This window comes from Morus notabilis, unplaced genomic scaffold (assembly GCF_000414095.1).
Source record: "Morus notabilis unplaced genomic scaffold, ASM41409v2 Scaffold1185, whole genome shotgun sequence".
NCBI classification, from domain to species: Eukaryota; Viridiplantae; Streptophyta; class Magnoliopsida; order Rosales; family Moraceae; genus Morus; species Morus notabilis.
Window position 1 is genome coordinate 519,287 of NW_010357564.1, and position 18,203 is coordinate 537,489.

The 18,203-nt window shown below is 33.0% G+C and overlaps 2 protein-coding genes across 2 annotated transcripts; one reads left to right on the forward strand and one right to left on the reverse strand.

Annotated features, from left to right (window-relative positions):
• Window positions 1-4,891: 4,891 nt before the first annotated feature.
• On the forward strand, window positions 4,892-9,376 carry LOC21401217. The gene is made up of 6 exons (XM_010090166.2): window positions 4,892-6,208; window positions 6,650-6,720; window positions 6,805-6,927; window positions 7,060-7,857; window positions 8,004-8,217; window positions 8,323-9,376. The coding sequence occupies exons 1-6, from the start codon at window positions 5,914-5,916 to the stop codon at window positions 8,868-8,870; spliced, it is 2,049 nt and encodes a 682-aa protein (XP_010088468.1). The 5' UTR covers window positions 4,892-5,913; the 3' UTR covers window positions 8,871-9,376.
• A 45-nt stretch (window positions 9,377-9,421) lies between these two features.
• LOC21401218 (pectinesterase QRT1) lies at window positions 9,422-12,613 on the reverse strand. The gene is made up of 5 exons (XM_010090167.2): window positions 12,318-12,613; window positions 11,628-11,823; window positions 10,590-10,793; window positions 9,727-9,962; window positions 9,422-9,626 (listed from the first exon to the last, which is right to left on the reverse strand). The coding sequence occupies exons 1-5, from the start codon at window positions 12,611-12,613 to the stop codon at window positions 9,479-9,481; spliced, it is 1,080 nt and encodes a 359-aa protein (XP_010088469.2). The 3' UTR covers window positions 9,422-9,478.
• Between the last annotated feature and the right edge of the window lie 5,590 nt (window positions 12,614-18,203).

The window sequence follows — 18,203 nt, forward strand, 5'->3', positions numbered from 1 at the left end:
ATATATATATATATATATTTAACTTGATTTAGTTCCTTAGTTACTAAAATTTTGGGGATTTTTTTTAATAAAATTTAGCGCAAAGCTTAACATTTTGTTATTTTATTATCTTATGTCATGGAATAATCATGTCATGAATTTTAGAACTATATCATAGAATATCATATCATAACATTGCATGTCATATTGTACCGTACATCATAATACGAGTTTACACAGGTTAACCATATAGGTCACCATTAGCCACACATATCATAAACAATCCTAATAGATGGTCATCCACGCTGAGTTTATAGTATGTATCACAAAATTGGAGATAAACAAGGTCTGCTCTAAGTTGCTGGAGTGGCACGACAAGACATGTCCAACTGATAAGCCATCGGAGTATCAACATCAATATTTGCAGAGCTTGAGTCCTCACTTAGATCCTCGCCCGAGTCGTCATCACTCTAATCACTATTAGACTCACTGTTTGGGGTGCATGCTCCATGTAGACCACCTCTGAAATAAAGTGGCTGATGTCAGCATAAAACGAGGATAATTATTATGAACCCTAAGGTGTGGGGGAACTCTCATCTAAAAAATATCAATTAAGGTGAGGTGTGAGACTACTCATGATGACAATAAGTCACGTGTGAAGCACTGCACGTACCGTATCGTCGACTCTCATGGTATTTGCCGCCACACTGAGAGCATCCCAACGCTTCTTGTGATGTATACCCCACTCTAGATCCTTGAGCTCATCCATTGGCTCATTAGTTTGAGGACCAAGCTAGTGATTAAGTTGGCTATGGAAGGTCTCCTTGTTGACTTCATGACCAATTTGGTATGCGAACATATGAGCAAGCGGATGAGTTCGAGTATCTAGAGTAGGGTATATATCGCAAAGAATGTTGTGATGCACTCAATGTGGCGGCGTTTGTCAAGAGAGTCGATGATGCGGCATGCGCAGCGCTTTGCACATGACTTATTCCCAGATTGTTCACTGAGTAGTCTCACACCTCACCTTGATTGATATTTTCTGGATTGGAGTTCTCCCACATCTTAGTGTTCAGATTGATTATTCACGTGTTACACTGGCATCAACCACTTTATTTGAGATATGGTGTACATGGCGCATATGCATGTGCAGCAGATATTATCCCCAAACAGCGAGTCTGATAGTGATGAGCAGCTCCTTAGACTGGTGGTTATATATTTAAGTAAAAGAAGTTTGTGCTTTGTAACCCAAAATTTTTCCTATAAAAGAGAATTTCCTTTGGTTTGTTACAGGTAGTATATGGTTTAGAACATTAGATCTTCCATATTTGTTTACTTCTTTAATCCCAATACTATAGATAGGATTTGATGGTTCAGGAATCAGAACTATACCGAATTTTTATGATACTTCTTTACTTCCTACTACTAAATTGTTCCAAGGAAAAATATCCTTGAACTTTGGCTCGTGACCAAAGTAGAGAGAGTTGGCACTTGGCAGATGCAATGAGTTGCTTTCTTTGCACCCAATCTCCTTGTCTGTTGACATAATAGCAAGTTACTTCATAAGTCATTATCACCAATAACCACTACGCTTGCATCACACACGCACACGCACACACACACACACACATATATATATACATATATATATATATATATTCACACGCGCACACATTTATAGGAACCTCTTAATAGATATTTTCGACGTGACATTTGTAAAGCTAGCAAGCAAGCTCACGTGTGCTTGAATTATTATACATCATGTGATCCATTAGTTCTGTGGGGACATAATTGTAATTTTCTTTAGTTAAATTGTGGCGTAAATTTAAACTTCTTTAAAATATATATATAATAAAAAGAGATTTTTTCTGGTGTAGACCAAATTTTTTAATTGTTAGGTTTATATAAAATCACATAAAAATTAAAAAGTATGTATTTTTAACGGTCAGAAAAATCTGATTTATTCGTATCAGAAAATCTCCTTTCATAAAAATATTTTAAAATAAATGTGGCTCAGCCTCATCACGTAGGGTGCAAGTTTGGCAAATGAGAGGCAAAAATGAAAATAAAAATCTTTGGATAGTTATAAGTGGGACATAATTATAATTTTCTTTAGTTAAATTGTGGTGTAATTTTCTTAGTTAAATTGTGGTGTAAATTTAAACTTCTTTAAAATTTACATATAATTAAAAAAATTAAAATGTTAAATGTAGCTCTGCCACTAACCATTATCATGGTGAGTGCAAGTTTCGCAAATGGGAGGAAAAATGAAAAAAAAATAATAATAATAATAATCTCTAGTACATGTATGTCTTTTAATGAGAATGAGCATTCTTTAATAGAATATCAAGGACTTATTCGTTTGTATCTAAATTTAAAAAAAAATTAAACAGAAATTATAATTTTATTTAAGTTCATATTTATTTATTTATTTATTTATAAAATTTGAGTTTTATTGAAATCAGTGTTTAACGCACAAACTTAACAATTGACTATTTGTCCATATGAAATCAGTGTACTCTCTAGATTGGATGAAATCAGTGTTTTTGAGCATTGACTTTATTGGTTAAAAAAGCTGCTTTAAGTTAAAAATAAAGTGCATATTGTTGACTGTTGTGAGAATGCTTACTTGACCTTATTTACTCTCCCAAATTCTTTTATTTATTTTTTATATTTTTTTGTTTGCTAGAATCATAATCCTTTTGGTTTCTGATATTGAAAAGCTGGCTTTTAAATTTTAATTCCTTTTATATCGAGAATTCATCCAATCTAGAGAGAAAAATTTCAGTGAAAAATATATGTGGTCCTTGTGTTTCTTTCTTTAGACTATAAATTAAAAAAAAAAAAAAAGAAGGTTGGTTATTTGTAATTTTGACTAGATTCCCTATACTACTAGCTGGCTGCAATTTATTCACACAAAGAAAGCAGAAAGTCAAAAGGATTGTTCTTTTGAAGTGTAATTTGAGTGTAATTTTTGAGTTGAATTTGAGTTATAACTTGAGTTAAAGTTGTAACTTGAATAAAATTGAGTAAAGTTGAATAGAGTTGGAACTTAAAAGAACATGAACGTGAATAAAGTTGTAACTTGAGTTTAAACTTTTTCTGAGTTTTGTTGTAAAAGAACAACCCAAAGTATTGTAGAAAAATACCCTTTACGAATATATGGCATTTTCTCATTAGCGATATTTAACGCTTTATTTACATTTCACTCTAGTTTTTAAAGGGAAAATGTCATACCAAATCCGAGAAATAAAAAATAACATTGACACAAATAATCTAAGACACAAGAAAATTTAACTCTGAACGTAGACCGATTTTACCAAGAAACGTTAAAAGAGAAAATTTTCAATAACTGTAACTTAATAGAATCACCGAACTTAAAGTATACATATGACTATTTTTATAACACTTCTATAATTAATGGAAACTTTCAATTGCACAAAATAAGGCACCAACTACTTTATAGAAACCAATCTAGCATATTAGACACTCAACCAACCAAGAAGAGTAGAGAACCACCTCCATTACTACACAAGAAAACCAAATACACTACAAAAACAAACTATACACAAATGGTGGAAAAATCATTGTCTTTAGGAAGACAACCAAATAATAACTAAAAAAAAGGAACAAAATCTCAAAACGTATGAAAAAAGGGCCTCTGATGACAGGATGATCTCTAAAGTCTTAGAGAAACAAAGCGAGCAACACTATAGAGAGACAAAAAAATATATATCAACGGGCTGCCAAAGCACCAGTGTGTGAGAGGCACATGCTGCCATCACGAGCCCTAGCCAATGCACGTGATGCCATCATGAACCTTGGCCAATGTACGTGCTCCATTAAAAGCTTCAAGATGGTAAGAGAACCAAAATCTTAGGATGTGTTTAGAACTTATTTTAAAATGATTTTATTTTTTATATGCAAATAAAAATGAAAACGTTTTAAATCTCACGCAGAAATTATTTTTAAAAATACGTTTAGTAGTTTTATCAAAAAATTATTTTCAGTATAAAAAAATCCATTAATGTCTCTTTCTCTTTCCGCTCGAGAGAGGAGAAAACAGGAACAAAAAATGAAAAACGACTAAAAGTCATTTTTTATTTCTCTCACATTTTACACTAGACTAAAAATTTATTTTTATTTCCGTTTTTTGTCTTTAATTATGTCAAACGCCGTTTATCTCTCATTTTCATTTTTTTTTCTCAAAAAACGTGAAAAACAAAAATAAAAATAATTCCAAACACAACTTTAGAGTTGCAACCACTTGGAAGCATGAACACTCCTAAAACAAACGGGTGAAGAAGTGGCCACTTACCACACAGCAAGCACCAAAAACCACCCGGTTCTCAAACTCGTCGTCCACAATAACTACCATAAAAAAACTCCTCTAAGGTCAGGAGTCTAGCCGTGAAGCAAAATGACACAAATTTGAGAGGAACCCTAGGCGGGAAGAGAAGAGTCGAGAGGGGGAAAAGTGGAGTTCTAGGCACAAAAAGAGAAAGAAGACAATATTGGGAGAGGAAGCGATTTTAGAATTTCATCTTCACGTTGATTTCGACTATAAAATTAGTATATAATTTTTGACATTCTAGAAAATAAAGTTTTAATTTGAAAAACCTCATATTTTCTTTTCTCAATCTGACCAACTAAAAGGGAGGTTGAAAATAATTTTAAACATGAATATTACATATTTTTTCTGTAATTTTTAAATTTAGAATATCTGGTAAGAAAAATAACAAAACATGGTAGGGTCAATGATGGATGGTTACCCTATTCTTTGCCGGACAATAAAAAATCTAAAATTTAAAATAATTAATCAAATTAAACGTTGATTTAAAATAATTAAGAAATTAAATATTGATTAAGTAAACCAAAAATAACCTTTTATTGTTCAACTAGTCCTCTTCTCTCCTCCTCTGTTCATCCCCACCTTGTCAGCTGCACAAACACATTTCCAAGGCTCTCTGCAACTCCTCTTTCCATTTTCCATGGCCTTTTCAAGTCATCATCTTTTTCCTTCTCTCTCCTCAATTTTCTCTCTCTTTCTCTTCTCTCCCTTGTACCCACCAAAGTAAACAACACAATGGTATTGGTGGTGCCTTCCCTTCTCACTCATCTCCCTCCCTCCCTCTCTCTCTCTCTCTCTCCTCTCTAGAAAAGCCCTTCACCACAGAGTCTCTTACGCCAATCAACCCTCCAAAAACTTCTCTTTCTGCGCCGAAACTTCTTCCACCGCTTGAAACTTAGATGCCCATTTCGTTTTTTTGGCTTGATTCTCTTGGGAAATCCGGTAAAGCCCACATCTTTGTGCCTGTTGAGGAAAACCCTGCTCAGACTTGGTTCTTTTCTCCGATGGGTTTCTGATCTGCCTTTAGACGGTTCAAAAGCACAGGTTTTTTCTGGGTTTTGTTAATTCTTCACGACTGCCATCTTTCCTTTTTTTTTTTTTGTAATTTTGAATTTTGAGCTGAAAATTCATCTGGGTTCTTGTGTTTATTAGCTGAGAGTTAATGGTGCTAGAGTTAATGGTGAAACATTTTCCTGATTTGTTTTTAGGTTGCCTTTTCAAAGGCAATTGAATAATCTGGGTTGTGGGTTTTGGACCTTTTACCACTTTGTTTGGTGGGCATCTTTAGCTGTAAAGTTTTGTTTTTTTTATCTGCTCTTTTATGTCCAAACCATAAGGCTTTTCTAGATTCTTGTCAATTTTATGGCATGCCCAGATTTATTTCCTTAAGATTTTCCACTTTGAGAGAAGGAAAATGATGGGTTGTTCTTGGGGTTAGGATTGTAAAATCATGACAAGATTGTTGCTTTCTGTAAGAAAGAAATCTAAGTCTCTGAGGTTTGAAACCTTTAAGATATGTAATTAGAAATTTTGCAAGTGGGTTTTCTGGTGTTTTGTCGACTACCTGGTGGTTGGTGTCAAAAATGTCTGGAAATGGTCACTATTTTGTGGAATGGAAAGAGCAATTCGTTTCTCAGGAGAGGGGAAACCGAGTGGTCCATTATTTCTTGAAGGATTCCGTGGGGGAATCTGTCCTAGCGGTCGTGGGCACCGAGAGGAGTGTTAGGCACATGTTTTATGTCATTGCTGATGAGTTCTTGCAAGCCCATGGAAAGGAGAATTCCATTCATGCTGGTTTCAAGTGGAGGTCTAGAAGAGAGGTTGTTGATTGGCTTACTTCCATGCTGTCGAAGCAGCATCTGCACGGAGATCGATCAGGTATGATGATTTTGACTTGCTTCTATTTAGCTTTAGATTAAAAAAATTGTGTCTTAATTGATTTTCTGTGTTATGTAGCCAATTTCATATAAATTATCTTTAGTTTAATAGCCGAGTAGCCATACTATTTTATCCCTTTTCTTTGAGTAATCCTGTATTCCTCGAAACTTCAAAATGATAGTTTAGGATAATTTGGAGCATGATAGGGATTGCAAAGGCTGGCTTGTTTAACACAATAATGAAACTTTGACGTTTCTTTCTATAGTATATGCTAATGGTAATCTAGTTGGAATAGTTTCTGCAATTTGTTCAGTGTGGAAATTTCCCGACGGTAGAATTGATAATTGCAATAGTCTTAATTTAATCTTATCCATAATCTGTGATTTGTATTACTGAGCTCATAGATGTGATCTTACATTTAATACTATTTTTCAAATACAGACTCACCAACTCATGATTTGGCACAAGCTTTAGGATTTCCTGAATATCCAACGCAAGGACCAGATATCACGGTAAATTTTTCTTTTTATTTGGTTAGGAACTCTACATTTAGTTAGTTTTTGATACTTATTTGGCACCTGAAACCTGTGTATCAGGGCCGGCTTCCGAAGAATTGCAGGGGACGCAAGTCAGATATTGTTTGGTCAGGAAGTCCTTGGATGTGTGGTAAGCAGCTCAAGCATTACCCTGCTTTCTGCAGGAATGGGATTACGATAGCGGTAAGAATCTAGTAACTGAGCGGAACGTTGTGAATGAGGTGTTTGAAACTTAAGAAAGTACATAAAGCGAAAGAGAAAATGTATTCTTTCTCTCTCCTTGGTCTAACATCGCTCTATGTTCTTGATATCCAGGTTCAATCTTTTGTCTTTGTTATGGCAAATGGAGAGAATCACTACATTGCTTATCTGGAAGACATGTACGAGGACAAAAGAGGTCAGAAAAAGGTCAAAGTAAGGTGGTTTCATCATAATCAGGAAGTTAAGGGGGTTGTTCCGCTGCGAAATCCTCACCCGAAAGAAGTTTTTATAACACCATATGCACAAGTCATCAGTGCAGAGTGCGTCGATGGTCTTGCCACGGTCTTAACTCGTGAACATTATGAAAAATGCTTAGCTGCAATTCCTCATGGTTTCTTGGCTAAAGTACATATGTGCTATAGGCAATTCAGAAGCAACAGAACAAAGCCCTTTGATTTGAGTAAATTGCGAGGCTATTTAGATCAACCAATTCTCTCTTGTCTTGGTCCCGATTTCTTTCCACAGCCCGAGTCTTGCAATAACCTGAGTTGGGAAGAAGATGATGAATTAGGCCATGGCGAAAATGTAAAGATGGGTTCTAAGAGGAGAAGAAGCTCAGTGGATCATTCAAGGGTCAAAATTTCTACTGAAGATCGTTGTAGGCTGAGCTATGGACCTTATCAGAACTCAAATTATGGTTCATCTGGCAGGGGATCATTTTCTTTAAAGCGTGCTAGATGTCAGCCCTGGTTTACTGAACTGTTTAAGGTTGATGACAAGATAGAATTGCTCTGCCAAGATAGCGGCATCCGAGGATGCTGGTTCAGGTGTACGGTCTTGCAGGTATCAAGAAAACAGATGAAAGTCCTTTACGATGACTTGCAAGATGAGGATGGATGTGGCAATCTCGAGGTATGAAGTGTAGAATGTAATTGCACAGATAGAAGGTTAAGACTAGTCCAGTTTTGGCTTTGCCAGAATTGCGTTTCTTAACTTAAACTTGATCTGTCTTTTCGAGTCACTTTCCAACTTGTTGATTTCCTTGTTGAAATATGTAGGAATGGATTCCAGCTCTTAAACTGGCAATGCCTGATAAGCTTTGCATGAGACATTCGGGCCGCCCAACAATACGACCAGCCCCTTCGAAAGAGCAGACAGAGGTTTCCCTTAAGGTGGGAGCTGCAATTGATGCATGGTGGAGCGATGGCTGGTGGGAAGGGGTTGTAACTGGAGTTGATAGCTCCGGTGATAGTGTGCAAGCTTTTTTTCCTGGTAAGATCATTCGGAAATGATTCATGATCACCCATCTCCAGCCCAACTTCCTTTTCAGCCATATTTTCTTTGTCATAATGTGCTATTGTTGTGTGGTTGTATTAGGTGAAAGCTTGCTCTTGAACATACAAAAGAAGGACCTGAGAATATCCAGAGACTGGTTGGGGGACAAGTGGATTAACATTGAGGCAAAACCGGACATAGTTTCGGCCGTATCTGCACTTTGTAGCTCAGGTACAAAGCCTTCCATGTCCTCAACTATTGGCAAAGAAGTTAACTCTGGCACTTTAACTTCGTCGCCTATTGAAGGCCCACCTACAGGCTCTAAACCCATCATCACTGAAGAGGAAAACCAAAACCTTAACTTGACTGCGTCTACTAGTTCTGATGACCCTCCTAAAGAGATGGACTTGGTCAATTGTGAGAAGTCGCCATCACTGAGAGACAATAGCAATGAGGATGATGGTGTCGTCGCTGACAACAGTTGTGATAATGTAGACAGTTTCCACGGCAATGATGATGACGATGAGAAAGATGAAAAAGATGACGAAGATCATCATGATGATGACAATGGCAGTAAAGAAGACATGAAAGAGCTTGAAACCCCCAATCAGAGCTTAAAAGCAATTGAAATGATGGAAGTGACGGTATGAGATGTGTCTAACATGAGTGGTTTTTTTCCCTTAGTTTAGAGTCTCTGTAAATAGTTACAAGGTCTTTTGGTGGCGGAAAGACTCATTCCATTCCTTCGAAAATTTCGAATTGGTGGCTTCTGTAGGTGTACAGGCACAGGTGTTAGGATTTTATGACCGCCTGATTTTAACTAACTATATTAGAAAGATAATTTGGTTAGGAACCTCGTAAATGAACCATTCAGTACTCATGCTTCCATGAAATGACTGAGTATGTGCTTGCTTCTTGTACCTTTGTGTAAAGTTTGAAGTTTATAATGTTGTATAAGATTAAAATTTTCCTTTAGAACCGCCAGAAAATTAACTTGTTTATGACTTGGAAACATGCTCAAAATTAGGCTCATATTGTGAAGACAAACGGTTTAAACACACATTTGTTATGCCTTTGAACATACATCACTATCATGAGTTATTTTCTCATTTTTCTCTTCACAACAAAGAAAAACTGACAACAAAGAAAAGAAGAAAGAAAATCATAGTGCCTAGTTGCCTTGATGCCTTGTGATCCGGTAAAGCCTTGTGATTGAATTATGTCCATGAATCAAGAAATGAAGATGATGGGATTAGAACTAGAGTCGGAGCCATTGTTGCCCGTCAATGAATTCCGTGCTTATGTAAGGCCTTATCTGGTCGTAGCTGAAGGGCTTCATCCACGGCACTCGACCTCTCATGTCAGCACCCGCTCCTCGGCAGCGATACTCCACAAATTCAACGGTCCTGCTCAGAAGACAAAATTTGATAGTTTTCAATGCTAGTTTTTTCATCAAGTTAGTTTGTATGAATATATATATATATATGTGTGTGTGTTTATTTTTACTTTTGTCTGGATGGCTGGTTCCAGTCACTCCATCCTGAGGAAGTTATGATTTTTTCGAAGTAACAATATGAATATATGATTCTTGAATAGTCTCCCCAAGCTCTGCCCAAGTAGACATCCCCAGTTCCTCTAACTATGCAGTTGACAAAAGAGAAGCCTGTGTTTTCTTGTGGGAGATCTCTGTGATGCGCTGCAATTGCCCCACCAAATGAAGCCGTTGACTGTAGAACACAATCCTATTGTTCCACAAGACCAAACTCTTATTATCAGCAGTTAATCTAAAATACAAAAGAAAAATGATGTTCATAATTGTTATGAGTTTATTAGTAACTTTATCAGCAAGAAACAAAAGTACCCAGATGAAAGTCACCTATAAGTGATGTGTGTTTATCCCACTTAAATTTTAAACGATTCATTAGCAATATGGGTTTTTTAGTACTATACCCCTGAAATTTTTGTATTGACAAATATGCCTCCTAAACTTTGGATTTTGACAATTAACTCCCCTAAACATATGCAGCTTGGCCCAAAATGATACCACCATTTAAGTTAGTGACGGAATTACCCATTACTAACATTTTTCACACTTTGCCCCTAAACCTTTTGAGTTGGAAAACACCATTTTTTTTTTTTACTATTAATCGTCTTCTTTCCATCACCAGTTTAAAAACAACATCATCAATTTAGGCCACATGATAATGGTTTGACAAGTTTAAAGAAACAAACGAGAATTTTGGGGGACAAAAGTACAAAAAGCCTAAAAGCTTTTGTGAACAAAAAAAAAAAACAAAAGATACCTAGATGAAATTCCACATGGGATTCTGTTGTGAAAATGAATATAGATGAGGGTTTGAGTTGTTTACCTCGTAGAGTGATCTAGCTCTACCAAAGATGAAGTCAACACTTCCTTGTATGTAAGACTGAACAAAGTAGTGCGATCCAACGTCATCCAAGAGAGTATCTTGAGTCCCCAAGATCCTTACTTTGTAGAAAACCGCCTTGTCACCAGCAATTCTCAAAGCCACTGCTTGCATTCCACGCCCTGTTGGGTCCGCCACCACTGTGTTCTGTAATTCACAAACATCACATGCATGACGTTCTCATTTAGTTATCAATTACCATCAACCAATGAATGTTTTCCCTTCCATTTTCCGTCTTTTTTTTCAGTTTTTTTTTTTTTTTTAAATCTTTCTATGTAGGTCTTATCGGTTCTTATATATTTTTGAACCGTGAGATATTCCAATTAAAATTACATTAAATGAAAAAGTGTTCAAAGCTAATAAAATTTAATGTAGATTATATGGTTTATAAGATGCATATTCTGGTCATATCGGGCCGAGCTAGGGGACTTCAGGCTTCTAGCCTAAAATCTTGACTAAAATAAGAGTTATAGGTGGATTCTTTTGATGTAACTCAAATTTATAATTTTAAACGGTTTAAAATTGAATATACCGATAGAATATTCTTTCATATCCTATCATAAAATTTTTCTTGCTCTTTTTCCGTAAAATCATCTTTTTGTCACATCATTTGCATCACTTTGGTTGATAATTTTCGAAAGAAGCTGAACTACGTTCCACCAACTCTATCTTAACTACTGAAAGAAGATAACTTCGGTAGATAATTTTGAAGAGAAGCTGAACAACGTTCCACCAACTCTATCTTAACTATTGAATAAAGAAGGAAAAAAAAAAAAAAAAAAAAAAAAAACCCCATAAATTGTTGCAATATTTTCAGCACTAACAATGGACAATTGTCTTTCCAGTATCAAAATGTTAAAATGCATGATAAATTTAGAATATATATATAAACGTAATGAAAATATTTTTTTATACCGCAATGAATATGTGTGTGTGTGTCTATATATATATATATATATATATATATGCTTTAGAGTTTACCTCGAAAGTGATTCCAGTGGCACAAAAATAATCGGATTCGATGGCAACAGAAGCTGAATGATATGTTCCAAGTTCAATTCCATCGCTGCCTCTATCGGAAGCCTTATTATTCCAACTAATCACAGTATCAGAAGTTTGATTTTGGTTCCCAATCAATGATATGTACGGCTTTGTACTTGGTATGAATATCTTCTCTCTGAAATTAAAAATAGAAAATAGCACAAAAATATAAGAGACATGAAAAGCCAAAAAAAAAAAAAAAAAAAAAAGAAGAAAAAACCCACTAAACCCACGTATGTAAATTTTTAGATTCCCACTAACTCCAGGACAAAAACCTGTCGCACAGTAAAAAACTGAACGTCCAAAAGGTGAAATTCTGCAATAAAATGTCCCTATATTATGGGAGCGATTAACCTTAATCTTATGATTTTAAATCTTACAATTTTTTCATTATTTCTAACTCTATACAATATCCTCCATTTGATTTAAGAATTAAATCGGTGTCTATAAAATAAATGTAATGGTGTTTTGTTCGAAAAATTCTCTCACGATATCCAGCTTTATACAATATGCGTTGTTCGATTTAAATCTTACGATCACTATCAATGACCCTATTAAACTTAAAGGTGGGAAAAATAAAAATAAAAATAAAAATTCTTTTTAAAAAAAAAAGTAAATTAAACAATGTACCTGTAAATTCCTGGGAGAATGTAAATCTTAACTCTCTTTGTATTATGTTGAGGAACCATGTCAATGGCTCCTTGGACCGTACGAGAATGTCCGTTTCCGTTCTTGTCAACAACAATCACACGATAAACATTATCTGATTTTGTACCGAATCCTTGCATTTTCTTTTCATCAACTTTCAGGTCGTCCCAGCTTATGTGATTCCTGTCCGATAACATTTCTGAGCAAAATCCCACTTGGAAAAATAATAACCCCACTAAAACGACAGCAAAAAGACCACCGGAAATCCTCAACTCCATGACCGTTTTTTTTTTTTACGTTCTCTTTCTGGGTGTTTCTGAAAGAAAACGACAACAAAAAAAGGTTAATTGTTTCTTGGGGGTGTGAAAAATCAGGTGAAGAGAGTTAATGAAGGAGCGTTCTGATAATATGAAACTAGAGTTATTGAAGAGCGTTATATCTACATATATATGAGGGAGTTATAGAGACTGTATATATATATATTTATATATATGTATATATATATAAATATATACTTATATACATATGACAAAGAAGTTAAAGAGGGTTTGTTAGGTTTTTAGTCACGTACCTTGTGTTAAATGCAAGAGAAAATCATGCTTAATTTGGCGGGAGTTTAATAATGAGTACTTTCGGTTTCTGATCATGGAGAGAGTGGTTTGTTACGGGGAAGAGAGAGAGAGAGAGAAGTTAGAGAGGGAAAGGGTTTTGATAGTTAAAAAAGCGGTTATGTTTTTTCTTTAGTTATATGAGCAGAGGAGTTAAAATTGAAAATAATTATCTGGGAATTAATTATATTGAATTTTAAACAATGTGAACTGATAATTGTATAAAGAAATGACTTGAGCAGTCTCTTTGCATGAGGTCTTTGGGAATATTAGGACATTCAGAAAGTTCACTTTCAACGACCATTATTAATTAAGATTGGGGGTTTGGGCACTAATTTCACTTTTATCCTTTTTAATGAAATGATTCGTTTGACGTGACCCTATTTATTTTTATTAGCTTTTTTTTTTTGTGAAAAGGGAAAAAAGGAAAAGAGACATTTAAATTAACGGAAATAGTAGTGAATAGGTAATATGAAAAGCTTAAGAAAGTATATAGGTCAATTTTTAATTATAAAAATTAATAGGTTATAACTTGTTAAGTTATGGTTTATAATCAGATAAATTATGGACAAACTTGTCAAGTTATGGTTCATAGCCAGACAAGTTATGAACAAAAACCGTGAATTATGGACAACAACTTGTTAAGTTATGGTTCATAACCAGACAAATTATGGACAAAAGCAGTAATTTGACCTATTTATTAACTTATATAAACTATTGACCTATTAATTTTAATTCATCTCAAGTCTTGACATATTTCTCTCTTTCTCCCTTAAATTAATTTAAAGTTTAAACAAGGACAAAAGATGTGAGATTAGTTTCAACCTTTGCTACCCATGAGAGAGATTCAATAGAAATAGTACTTTTTTATTTATTTATTTGGGGTCTATAGCATAGTACTTACTATTAAATCCAACAAATTAATCATTTAGTAGTGAATAAAAGGAGAAAATTCCTCAAGAAGAATAGTACAAGCACAAGAACAACCACTAGAGTCTATTGGGTTTGATATAATTAATTCATATTCTTATATTAATGGTTTTACCTTAAAATAAGCATTAATTAATTCTGCTCATTTTATGGGAATAAAAGTTAAAATGGTGACATTGATTTTAATTTAAAAAGCGCTTCTTCTCTTTAAGCTAATTAATTTCTAGGTTTCTACCTATATACATATACATGTAATTTATATACACAATTATTTTGAAAATACGTAGAAGCTTTGGTCATGGTACGTAGCAATTTCAAAGACTTTGTCAAGTGGGGTTTTTTTTTTTTTTTTTTTTTGTATAACTTTTTCAATGAACATAATAATTATATAACAGTAATAATAAGAAAAATAAATGAGATGACGCTTTGATCATAGTACATAGCAATATATCAAAGACTAGACTATATCAAGTGAATTTTTTTTTTCTTTTTTAATTTCAAGTTAGGATAATATATACCTTATGTACTTTTTTGCTTGAAATGTACATTGTACTTTCAGCCATGTACGTAATAATAATAAATACAATATGAAATGATGATTGATGATTCTGGCATTAATATGTTCACTCAAAAAGTCTTTCATATTATGGTGCAAACCCATAGAAACTGAGCTCATGCCTCATGGTGTAGGTATTGTGATGTAGTGTATTATAGTTGTCTCTTGTCTTTATGGGACCATATATCATCTATCCATAACGGGAGAATATGACTACTGAGAATTGACGGCCGACGTCGAAATCGGGCGAAAGGGTATCCGTTTCGCTTTTTAAGTTGAGAATTTTAGTTAAAAAGTAAATTTATGTGAGACAAAACACTATAATATAAAACGTTGAATTTAAATTATTATGATTCGAACTAATGAAACTATACTATATTCAATTGATGATGACATTGATTGTTTAATGGTGATTAATCTTCAAAGAGTCTTTGTGATCATAATTAATTGATAATTATCAATTAATTATATGTCTAACTCTTTCTGCATGCCTCATTACACAAGTATTTTTAAGAAATTATGATTTAACAAAAGATTTTGTGTGGTATAGTAAGAAAAATACTTATATAATATAGTAGAAACATCAAATTATATCACATTAACAAAATTACAAATTTAACCGAACTTTAATGATATATCCACGTATATATAAAATGACGATCGACGACTATAATACTTCACTAATATATATGTTATTTTTTGGTACTCTATATTAAGGGTTAGTTCAAAATGAACAAATAAAATAGATTCTAGAGAAAAAAGAAAAAAAAATCCGTAAAAGATATTCCAAGTTCTAACATGGATATAAATTTAAGGAAACAAGATGAAATTTTAGTGGAGGATCAGTCATGCGGAGATGGACCAAAATATGGTAATTGAATGGGATATTTCTTTTTCCCCACGATATTAATTTCTTTTGACGGAGACTTTTATTTATTTATTTTTGCTTACTTCATATCTGTAAAAAAAATAAATAAATAAAAAAGGAAGAAGGAAAAGAAAAGGAGCGGTTATGCTTCTTAATTAGATGGAAATTGGGATATAAAAGAAGTTTTCAAACACAGCAAGTATTTGTTCCATAAATATTGGCTTTTTTAGGTCGTGGGTCGGATCTAGATTGTTCCACAAAACTTCCACGAGTTTTTGTTTTATTTTATTATTTCATTTATTTTTCTTAATTTTAATTTAAACTTTTAAGTGTCGTTTCTTTTTAGGGGTATTTAGTGGCTATTAGAGCCATCCAAGTGTGATTCTTTGTTTGAAAATCATCCAAGTGTGATTCAGAGATTATAACTATGCAGAGATTAATAATATATTTCGAATTCAATATATTATAATTATCCCTAATTTTGACGCTAGCTAGCTCGATTTCATCCTTCCATGTTCATTTTAGAAATCATATTTGTAGTCTTCTTCTATTTTTAATTTTTTTTAAAAAGAACTTTTTTTGGCTGACCAACAGAGAAAAAAAAATTTTAATTATAAAAATTTGTAGTCTCGTTCACTTCACAGATTCGAACTTTTAATTTGAATTGAAATGTGACATTTTTTAAAAGCTTTTAACTATAGCAGAAAAATTAGATGTGATATTTTCTGAGAGTTTTTAACTGTAAAAATTTAGAACTGAAAATTTGAATCGGTAAAATGAACGAGACATAAATAAAAACTTATGTATGATATACTCTCTCCCCTTTTTCTTTTTTCCTTTTAAATGGAAATTATTATTCTCTTAATTTTTGTTTATTGATAGAGAAAAATGAAATATCACTCTCTTTACCACAGCTGAAATTATCAATTCGACAAAAACTTTGTACCAATTCAAAATTTACGCATAAAATATTATAACCTCCGCATGATTAAAAAAGGGCATGAAACAGAAAAATTATTGGGGTGACTTCTAAATTTAGTCTTTCTTTTTTAATTGTTTCATCTTAGTCAGGTAATACAAGGAATTAACTCACTTGTCTTATGTGTTTGCATCACATAGGCATCATTTTGATTTAAAAAATATTTTACATAACACCCCTATAATTTTTTTTAAAAAAAAAAATTACAAAAACACGCTCTGTTAGTCAAACATGACAAAAATCATATTTTCACTATTACTTAGGCTCTATTCATTACCATTTGAGTTTAGAATTCGAGTTTTGCTACAGTAAATAATTTTAAAAAATAATCACATTTAACTTTTTACTACAATAAAAAACTCTAACATAAAATTACTTTTCAACTCGAATCAGTGAACTAAACGAGCCCTTATTGTCTAACACGTTTACCCTTATATAGCTAAATAAATATGCTTACGTTTGCCAACTCACAACTTAAACTTACACTTTAATGGAAAAAGGAACATTTTTTTTTTATATATTTTTTGTTTTCCACACTCAATTTTTAACACTAGTTCTGATACTTGGACTATTTATACTTGTAATATTTTCCGTAGGAAGTGATTTATAGTCATAATATTTGGAAAGTGATTGAGAGATTTCAAGACATTGTGTCTAACATAAAGCATATAATATTTTGATAACTTAATTCAAAACAAGAGATACTCCAAAGCATTACATAGTATCTAAAAGCATTATAATAATCTCTTAGCAAAAAAAAAAAAAAAAAAAAAAAGCATTATAATAATCTGAAGCAAATAATAATACGAAGATAAACCAACATAGCATAAACGTACAAAAAAGAGTCGTCACTCACCCGAAATAACAACTTACATAGATATCCACACAAACAAGTCATAATATGAAATTAAAAAAAAAAAAAAAAAAAAAAAAGAAAAAAAAAAAAAAAAAAAAAAAAAAAAAAGGGTCCCTAACGCAAAATAAACCCAAACAATTTTGAACACATTTGTGCTTCTCATCTATAATCAACAGCTACAATTCAAGCAATAATGTGATCAACATTTTGAGATTTTTTGGGGTATACATTAAGGACTCGTTTATTTCACCGATTCGAGTTTTCAGCTCTAAGTTTCTACAGTTAAAAATTCTCAAAAAATGTCACATTTAATATTTTTCTGTTACAGTAAAAAGCTTTTAGAAAATGTCACATCTCAGTTCAAATTGAAAACTCGAATTTGTGATTTATAGTTATGTTAGATACAATGCTTTTAGATACTATGTAATGCTTTGGACTCGTTTATTTCACCGATTCGAGTTTTCAGCTCTAAGTTTCTACAGTTAAAAATTCTTAAAAAATGTCACATCTAATATTTTTCTGTTACAGTAAAAAGCTTTCAGAAAATGTCACATTTCAATTCAAATTAAAAACTCGAATTTGTGAAGTGAACAAGGCTTAATTTTGCATACAAGTTAAAAGAACTAATATTAGGGAGGGGTGTTGAGATAAAATGTTTTCGATAGAAAGAATGTCTTTGTAATTTAAATCAAATACATGGGACATTCGTGTAATTTATCTCAGAAAAACAAATAAAAAGAGAAATTTCTCAGAAAAAGTATTGAAATGCCCCTTTGATCAGGGAGCATGAAGAGATGAGAGGAGAGTTTATAAAATATACCATTTCTGCTTTTCTAGGAAAAAATTGAAACATACCACTTTAAAATAATAGAATAACAGCACGTTTAGTTCGCTGATTCGAGTTTTTAATTCGAGTTGAGATGTTATTTTATGTGAGAGCTTTTTACTGTAGCAAAAAAGTTAAATGTGATTGTTTGTGAGAGCTTTTTACTGTAGCAAAACTCGAATTTTAAACTCGAATTAACAAAATGAACGGGGCCTAAATTATCTATTAGAATTTAATCGTTTTCT

Bases quoted from the DNA above. Each gene is read 5' to 3' on its own strand.
- LOC21401217 (XM_010090166.2), top strand. From the start codon at position 5,914: ATGTCTGGAAATGGTCACTATTTTGTGGAATGGAAAGAGCAATTCGTT. The intron at 6,721-6,804 runs GTAAATTTTTCT...CCTGTGTATCAG, and splicing joins CGCAAGGACCAGATATCACG to GGCCGGCTTCCGAAGAATTG. The intron at 6,928-7,059 runs GTAAGAATCTAG...CTTGATATCCAG, and splicing joins GGAATGGGATTACGATAGCG to GTTCAATCTTTTGTCTTTGT.
- LOC21401218 (XM_010090167.2), bottom strand. From the start codon at position 12,613: ATGGAGTTGAGGATTTCCGGTGGTCTTTTTGCTGTCGTTTTAGTGGGG. The intron at 10,794-11,627 runs GTAAACTCTAAA...TGTGAATTACAG, and splicing joins CCACTGGAATCACTTTCGAG to AACACAGTGGTGGCGGACCC. The intron at 9,963-10,589 runs GTAAACAACTCA...GTGGAACAATAG, and splicing joins GAGCTAGATCACTCTACGAG to GATTGTGTTCTACAGTCAAC.